The sequence below is a fragment of the Piliocolobus tephrosceles genome, chromosome 1 (genome assembly GCF_002776525.5).
Source record: "Piliocolobus tephrosceles isolate RC106 chromosome 1, ASM277652v3, whole genome shotgun sequence".
In the NCBI taxonomy this organism is placed as follows: domain Eukaryota; kingdom Metazoa; phylum Chordata; class Mammalia; order Primates; family Cercopithecidae; genus Piliocolobus; species Piliocolobus tephrosceles.
Genome location: NC_045434.1, coordinates 111588678 through 111597722, shown reverse-complemented (window position 1 = coordinate 111597722; position 9045 = coordinate 111588678). Strand labels below are relative to the sequence as shown.

Here is a 9045-nt window from a genome sequence, read left to right as displayed (position 1 = left end):
AAAAAAAAAAAAAAAAAAAGAAGCTAAATGAGAGTGGGTTGAGCCTAAATATTACTAGAAAGAATACAGGAAAGGATCATAAAGGAGGAAATATTACTAGGTAAAAACCATTAGAGCTGGAGACCCAGAGTTTGGCAACAATAATTTGAATGCACTTTGGATGGTTTTGTTTTGCTAAGGTGGATGCACAAGTTCTGGTAATTCACAAGTCTTTGGAGTTTTTGGTTGTGAGTTCACCTATGGTCTGAAATGACTTTTGTTTATTAGTTTACTTGTCCTGATGACTACTTAAGATACAAATGATTGCTCCCTTTTCTCCTTTACTTTTTCTTTACATGTTATATACTTTTAAAATTTTTTATTTTTATAGTTATTTGGAATCTCTCAAGGTAGATAAATATTAGATGTGGTTGGGAAAATCATCCTGTGAGACCTGTGTTTATTTTTAAACAACAAGTAGGGATGGATAGAATAAAGCAAAACAATAAAAATCTCATAATCCATTTCTGTTCTCTCTGTCACATATTTTATGTTTAAAAACTATAGCAACCTAGAAAACTATGGCTATGTCCGGGCCCGGTGGCTCGTGCCTGTAATCCCAGCACTTTGGGAGGCTGAAGCGAGTGGATCACTTGAGGTCAGGTGTTCGAGACCAGCCTAGCCAACATGGTGAAACCCCATCTCTACTAAAAATAGAAAAATTAGCTGGATGTGGTGGCAGACGCCTGTAATCCCAGCTACTTGGGAGGCTGAGGCAGGAGAATCACTAGAACCCAGGAGGTGGAGGTTACAATGAGCAGAGATCACACCATTGCACTCCAGCCTGAGTGACAAGAGCAAAACTCTGTCTCAAAAAAAAAAAAAAAAAAAAGAAAACTGTGGCTATGACTCATTAAGTTTTGGTTACTTTCTTTTCCTCCTGCTGCCTTCCTTTCCCTCTCTCAGAACATTATTATTATTCCTTTAGGGAAATCTAGGGACTGTTTGAATCTTCCCTGAGGGATTTATTTCCCCCATTAGACTTCTAGACTCCTTAAGTGCCTCCATCTCCTCTTCTTGTTCTGCTGTCTGGGCTGAAGGCAAAGAAGAGAATACTTTTTCTTAAACTTGATTCATGTTTTACTCCCTTTCAGGTGTTTAGACTTTACCTCTTATGTGCTAGTCTTTTTATTTCTATTTTTATTGTAGGCTTCCTTTAATAGAACGGGAATGTTTTACATAAGCCTGTCTCATAAACCAGTTTTTTTCTCTCAAAAATTATTAGCAATCTGGATGGAGATTTGTGGGCTGGCCAGAAATGATCTTTTCTGGGGATGGTGATGTGTAGAGGAGTGGTGGGGAAGTAAAATAATTTCTCAGCTCAGTTCTGGACTTAAAATGGTAGTGGAATGAGAATGAGGAAAGACTTAATTATAAATTCTGTCATGCTGGCCTGTCAGAAAAGGTCTCTGTAACAACACCTCTTTTAACATAACATGTAATGTGTGTGTATTTTAAAGAGACTGTCATCAAGTCTGAAGGAAATGGAGAGTCATCTGTCTCTTTCTTAACTGCTTTCTTCAGGATGATGCCCGACAATTATTTGTTTTAGCTGGCAGTGCTGAAGAAGGAGTCATGACTCCAGAACTAGCAGGAGTGATTAAACGGTTATGGCGAGATGGTGGGGTACAAGCTTGCTTCAGCAGATCCAGGGAATATCAGCTCAATGATTCTGCTTCATAGTAAGTAATTTTTCTCCGTGAAACTATAACAGAGAATAACTTGGTGACACTAGAGAAAGTTTAGTGCCTATCCTTAAGGAAATGTTTAAGTAATAGACACTCTTAGAAGTTTATAGGATGCTTTATAAAAATTGTCTAAGTTTAGGATTATAGAGCCCTTGGTCATTTGTATGATTTGGAGAAAAAAGTTCCCTCTTGGAATGTAAATGGGAGACTTGGCACCACTAAATTAGTTCCATGGCATTTTATTATAAGCAAGTGAAGGAGGAGAGACATCTATTGTGGCTGGGTTCTGAATCTGTTCCAACTCATAAGTTCCTCTGTGTAAGGGCTTGGCACTGATAGCCAGCTAGAGAGGGAAATTAGAATTGTGGTATTTCTTTTTATGCAGCCAGCTCTCTGTGTCTGGGCTGCACTGTGGATTTCACTAATAAATATTTTGCCAGATCACAATAGTAGACTTTGTATAGAAAGAGAAGGTTGAGTCATGGAATGAAGTTGAAGTATCTTTTTGTCAAGGATATTATCTTGAGTGTTAACATAGTTTTAGAGAATTTGTAATGAACACTTATATGAAGCTATTACGTGTTATCCTACTTTACCTCTTTTACATATATTTATTTATAAAACCTAGAATCAGAATTTTTTTTTTTTTTTTGAGACGGAGTCTCGCTTTGTCGCCCAGGCTGGAGTGCAGTGGCGCGATCTCCGCTCACTGCATGTTCCACCTCCCACGTTCACACCATTCTCCTGCCTCAGCCTCCCAAGTAGCTGGGACTACAGGCGCCCGCCACCACACCTGGCTAATTTTTTGTATTTTTTGGGGTTTCACTGTGTTAGCCAGGATGGTCTCGATCTCCTGACCTCGTGATCCACCCACCTCGGCCTCCCAAAGTGCTTGGATTATAGGAGTGAGCCACCGTGCCCAGCCCAGAATGTATTTTTTTAAATGTACTTTTGCAGAGCCTGGTGAGCACTTGTTATCTGTATTTCTCTTTGTACTTTTAAGCATTAAGGTTTTTTCTCCAATATTATTGTTTTCCTACTGTTCACATCATCATTCTAGCTTAAATTGTTATAAGAAGAAATTAAATGATATACTCAGGCTGTGCATAAGGACAGGGATACATTCTGAAACATGCATCATTAGGTGATTTGTCATTGTGTGAACGTCATAGACTATGCATACACAGAATTAGATGGTATAGCCTACCACATACCTAAGCTCTGTGGTATAGCCTGTTGCCCCTAGACTATGAACCTGTACAGTACGTTATTGTACTAAATACTGTAGGCAATTGTAACATAATGGTAAGTATTTGTATATCTCAACGTCTCTAAACATATAAAAGGGTAATATGGCCCATGATGTCACTAGGGACTAGGAGTGTTTCAGCTCCATTATAATCTTACAGGATCACTAGCATACATTTATGGAGTCTGTTGTTGACCAAAACATTGTTATGCAGCACATGACTGTATTTGAAAACTTTCTTATTCTTTCAGTGAGAACTTGGCTTTAGAAACGTTTCAGGATTCTTGCCTACCTTTTAATATGTTTTAGTTGCAGGTATTGAGAGCTTACATAATTCTACCAGTGGTCATCAAAAGTAGATTATAATTGCTTTTTTTCATCATTCATTCAGAAAGCTCTGAATCCTCTAACTACATGTGCTTATATTATAGAGATTTTCATAACAGTTGATCTAAGTTTGCCTCTTTACATTAGTGATAGTATTTGGTTTTATAGATCATTAATGATTCACTTATATTGGTGCCATCTGCTCATCAGTTTTCTAGCCTGGAATCAGCAAAGAATATAGTTTTGAAGCAGTCTTTTAATTATTTCCCTGAACAAATTAATTTTTTTGGAGGTATTTACAATTTGTTTTTGGTTTAGATTTAAAAAAAACCCAAACCTCCCCAACTCTTCTGTTTACTGAAAGAAAACGGAAAATATTCTTACTCACTATAGTTCTCTAAATTTTAGTAAATCAAACACCATTCTCTAATGTCCTGTCAAATGGTTAAACACACATGACCTATTAAGTTTAATCGTCTGAGGACTTTTGGTATAGTTTGGTTTTGGTATTATACAGTACACAGTTAATTTAGTATTACATTTCAGGAATTTTTCTTTACTAAAAACATTTCCTGTTCCTATTGTTTTAATTTTTTAAATTGGCCTTCACAGTTTAATTCTGTAGAATTAAACCTACTTTTGTGTCTGGGCGCGGTGGCTCACGCCTATAATCCCAGCACTTTGGGAGACCAAGGCAGGCGAATCACCTGAGGTCAGGAGTTTGAGACCAGCCTGGCCAACATGGTGAAACCCCGTCTCTACTAAAAATACAAAAAATTAGCTGGGTGTAGTGGTGAGCATCTGTAATCCCAGCTATTCAGGAGGCTGAAGCAGGAGAATCACTTGAACCCGGAAGATGGAGGTTGCAGTGAGCCGAGATCACACCACTGCATTGCAGCCCGGGTGACAGAGTGAGACTGTGTCTCAAAAAAAAAACAACAAAAACAAAAACAAAACAAAACAAAAACCTACTTTTGTTAATGTATATGGACTCCATAATTGTCCTATGTTGGATTCATATTTTTTCTTATTATTTCTTTTTTTAAGAGACGAGGGTCTCACTCTGTCACTCAGGCCGAAGTACAGTGGCACCCTGCAGTCTTGACCTCTTGGGTTCAAGTGATCCTTCTGCTTCACTCAAGGGTAGGAGGATTAGCTAGGACTACAGGCGTGCACCACCATGCTTAGTTAATTTTTAAAATATTTTGTAAAGACAGGGGTCTCTTTATGTTGCCCAGGCTGGTCTTGAACTCCTGACCTCAAGCGATCTTCCTGCCTTGGCCTCCCAAAGTGTGGGGATTACAGACGTGAGCCACCATGCCTGGCTTCTTATCTTTTCTGTGATACTGAAGATCTGATTCTGTTTTGCCACTTTAGTAACTAGTAACAGGTTTAGAATAGAAACTAATTTAGTCTGTTGATTTGCTGTGCACATGGTTGGCTTCACCAAGTAAAAGTAAATGTGTCTTTTATGTAGTTATCTAAATGATCTGGATAGAATATCCCAGTCTAACTACATTCCAACTCAGCAAGATGTTCTTCGGACGAGAGTGAAGACCACAGGCATTGTAGAAACGCATTTCACCTTCAAAGACCTATACTTCAAGTAAGTCATTAGCGTTTTTGCTAGGTGTGCCAAATACAGGTATCTTTTGTTTTAGTTTACCATCTCTTAATCAGGGTAAATTTTCTCTGGGCAGTATTCCTTGGTTTAGAAACTTAACCTATTTATCAGCATTGTTTGAATGTTTTAACTGAATGGGGGCCCAAACATCTCTTGTTTCTCCAAATAGCATCAAATGTTTGTGTCCATTTAGAGGAATTTAAATTCAAAAATAAATTGTAACTTGCCTCCCAGTAAAATTTTTCCTGTGATAACTGGTTTGTTTTAATTTTATTCTTTTCAGCTGCTTGTTAGACTCACCAAAACAGATATTGAATGTTTAATGGGGTAACAATATTAAACTTAGGAAAACCAGTTTTTTTGGTTAGTTACATGGTTTTGTTTTGCCATTTTGATATTAAAATAAAAATGCTTTTCTCCCCAGTGTCACTTCTTTTTGGTTTGAATTTCCCTTCCAGTTGAATGGAATGGAGCAAGTATTATCATGGCTCTTGAAGTAATTTGTGTGTAGTGTCATGTACAATTAAGTTCTTAGTACAGTGCAGAAATATGGGGATAGAGGTATTTTGGGTTGGTAAGATGACATTTAAACAGTGATTTTTTTTTGGTTTGTTTTTAAAATTTTATTTTTTAGAGACAGGGTCTTACTCTGTCATCCAAGCTGGAGTGGAGTGGTGTGATCATGGCTCACTGCAGCCTTGACTTTCTGGGCTCAAGTGATCCTTCTGCCTCAGCCTTCCAAGTTGCTGGGACTATAGGCTCATGCCACTGTGCCTGGCTAATGTTTACCAAAAAAAAACAAATATGTAGAGACAGGATCTCTCTTTTTTTTTTTGAGACGGAGTCTTGCTCTGTCGCCCAGGCTGGAGTGCAGTGGCCGGATCTCAGCTCACTGCAAGCTCCTCCTCCCGGATTTACGCCTTTCTCCTGCCTCAGCCTCCCGAGTAGCTGGGACTACAGGCGCCCACCACCTCGCACGGCTAGTTTTTTGTATTTTTAAGTAGAGACGGGGTTTCACCGGGTTAGCCAGGATGGTCTTGATCTCCTGACCTCGTGATCCGCCCGTCTCGGCCTCCCAAAGTGCTGGGATTACAGGCTTGAGCCACCGCACCCGGCAGAATACCTCTTTATTGCTCAGGCTGGTCTCAAACTCCTGGGCTCAGGTGATTCTCCCGCCTTAGCCTCTCAAAGTGCTGGGATTGCAGGTGTGAGCCACCATGCTCAGTCCAACTGTGATAGTTTTAGAGAGTGAAGATTCTGGTATTCTAATACAAATAACTTTCTCATTAGCATTAGTAATTCTTTTTTTTTTTTTTTTTTTTTTTTTTTTGAGACGGAGTCTTGCTCTGTCGCCAGGCTGGAGTGCAGTGGTGTGATCTTGGCTCATTGCAACCTGTGCCTCCCGGATTCAAGTGATTCTCTTGCCTCAGCCTCCTGAGTAGCTGGGAGTACAGGCGCATGCCACCACGCCCGGCTGATTTTGTTGTTGTTGTACTTTTAGTAGAGACGGGCTTTAACCCTGTTAGCCAGGATGGTCTCTATCTCCTGACCTTGTGATCCGCCCGCCTCGGCTTCCCAAAATGCTGGGATTGCAGGTGTGAGCCACCATGCCTGGCAGCATTAGTAATTCTAAAACAAGCCTCAGCTTGTCTCTGTGTTAATGGTCTTTTATAAATATTAGAAATGTTTTTTTGGTTCCCATTTTTTTCTTTTGTGACCTTTGAGATTAGGAGTAAACTTTTCTCCTTCAGTATACCATGTGTTCTTTAGTTATGTTATTATGCTTATATGTAGAATGTGATGTTTGGCATTATTGCATACAGATGTAACTACTACCTCAGAGCCTGTCAGGTTTTTTGTCTGAAACCAACTCTTACACAGGATTTGTGAAATCCACGTAGGGTTTACTTATTACTAGATACCAGTCAGGGTCTTGAAATCCTAATACACCAAACTAGATTTTTTCCTGGTGCAGGAAAATAGTAGTTCAGCTCTGAATGCTTTTAGAATAGACTTGCTGCTTATCTTTAGTACTGATGAATTTATTTAGCAAGAGCAGCAAAGACCACATGGATTATCACTCATGAGACCATAAGAATGAGATTTCTTTGTATAAGGTTTGTAATCTACTTATAATTAAAAGTTGTGATCATTATTTAGTGTTGGAAACTTTCTTATTGGTGTTGTTATAGAGATCAGTCTTTAGTTAGGCAAATCCTAACTGTCCTGTCTTTTTATGCCATGATCAATAGCCAGATCTAATTAAGGTGCCACACCTACTTGATTGTTGGCATGTAGTTATCTTGTTATGAAGTACTATCATTTCTTCCTTTTCCTCTTCTCTCTAGGCAAAACTACTATCCATTTATTCAAACATTTATTGAGCATCTACCATATGCAAGGCATTGTGTACTTGCTTACTTGCCTCTCAGTTAATGAGGTAATGTTTATGAAATGTTGATCTCTTAGTGAATGATATTGTAAATGTTAATATGTGCTAAAAGCCCACCTTGGAACTTCACAGTGTTGTATAGACTTTGTAGAGAAAATGGGGGAGTAAATTGAAGTTATTGGTGTGTCTCCCCTTGAGACTTCCATGGTGAAATATATGATGTTAGCCTTCCTAAAACCTGTATTATGACCCTATATTAAAGCCAACTTGTGATTACATCATTTCAGGTGTCATGACCAAAGGTCAAAAAGAATTGTGCAAGATCAACCCAAAGGAAGGGTTGGGTCATAAAGAGATAATTCCTTTCAAGCATACATTGAGAAATCACCAACTGTGTCTTATTTCTTTCAATTTTTGGGCAAAAACATCTCTGGAAATGTAGGCCTCTAGTCACTATTGATCGTATACATTAAACCAGTTCGGCAGAGTTTAGCCTTTAAAAATTTTATCATTTTCTTCAAACACAGATCACAGAGTAACAATTTGCATGTATACGTCATTAGACCTAAGTATCAGCTAAAACACAAAAAGCAGTGCAGATCTTCTTTTTACTGTAGGAAGTAGTTGAGGATGCTGCTGATAGAAGTTCAGCAGTTGACTCAGAATACCAAGTAAGTCGCCCAGAAGAGAGTTTTGGACTAAAACTGATCTGGAGTGGAACATAAAGTTTGTGAACAGTTGAGACTTTGTTTTTATTAATTAGGTTTAAGTAAGACTTGGAGTTTGGAAATATTGGTCAAGGCTGTTTTTTGGTTATTGGGTTAATAGAATCCTACCATAAAAATATAATTTATTTGTTTTTACAATTAATCTCCAAATTTTTTTTTTAAGGTAAGGAAAACACACTTAGTAGGAAGAAGTTATGGAAGCAGAGTGCACATTGGGCATTTATAGGCAAACCATTTTGAGAGTCAGAACATGGGTGCTGGAGTTAGAGTGCCTAGGTTCAGATCCCCAGTCCCTGTTTCTTAGTAGTGTACCTTTGAGCAAATCATTTAACATTGAATGTGCCTCAATTTCTTTATCTGTATAATTGGGATAATAATAATAGTACTCATAGGAGTGTTACAAGGGCAAAATGAGTTAAGATGTTTAGTAGTAGTGTCTGGCACCATGGTAAGCACTCAATAAATATGCCATTATTATTATTATCTCAAACTGTATTATTTAGCTCTTTGCTTTTCCTATCTTTTCCCCTCCTTCCTTTAATCCATTTCAGTGTTTATTCTGCTGACTTTTCACACATCTGGTACAAGCTTTGATAGAGAGGAGGCTCAACTGTCTGTCTAAAATTAGAATCTAGATTATTCACAAATTTTATTTTCTCATGTTGTTGTCTTGTACTTTTAGCCAAGGTAATTATTTTGACTGCATTTAATCTATTCCTTGTTTGTCTTCTATTATAAATGAAGTCTTGAATATGTAATAGTGGGAAGTTTCCTAATTATTTCAGTTTAGGGAGAGGTGTATGTGTGACCTTGCTGAATTTGTGCTTTCTTTCCCCTTGCCAGGATGTTTGATGTAGGTGGCCAAAGATCAGAACGAAAAAAGTGGATTCACTGTTTTGAGGGAGTGACAGCAATTATTTTCTGTGTGGCCCTCAGTGATTATGACCTTGTTCTGGCTGAGGACGAGGAGATGGTATGTTGGAACTTCTGGTAAAAAG

At 38.3% G+C, this 9045-nt stretch overlaps 1 protein-coding gene across 1 annotated transcript in view; it reads left to right on the top strand.

Annotated features, from left to right (window-relative positions):
* The window catches only part of GNAI3 (G protein subunit alpha i3), a 46411-nt gene that overhangs the window by 30240 nt on the left and 7126 nt on the right, over nt 1-9045 (top strand). The window contains exons 4-6 of the mRNA XM_023232689.3: nt 1564-1721; nt 4781-4909; nt 8891-9020. Coding sequence (XP_023088457.1) covers nt 1564-1721; nt 4781-4909; nt 8891-9020 — 417 coding nt within the window. The remainder of the gene's footprint in view (nt 1-1563; nt 1722-4780; nt 4910-8890; nt 9021-9045) is intronic.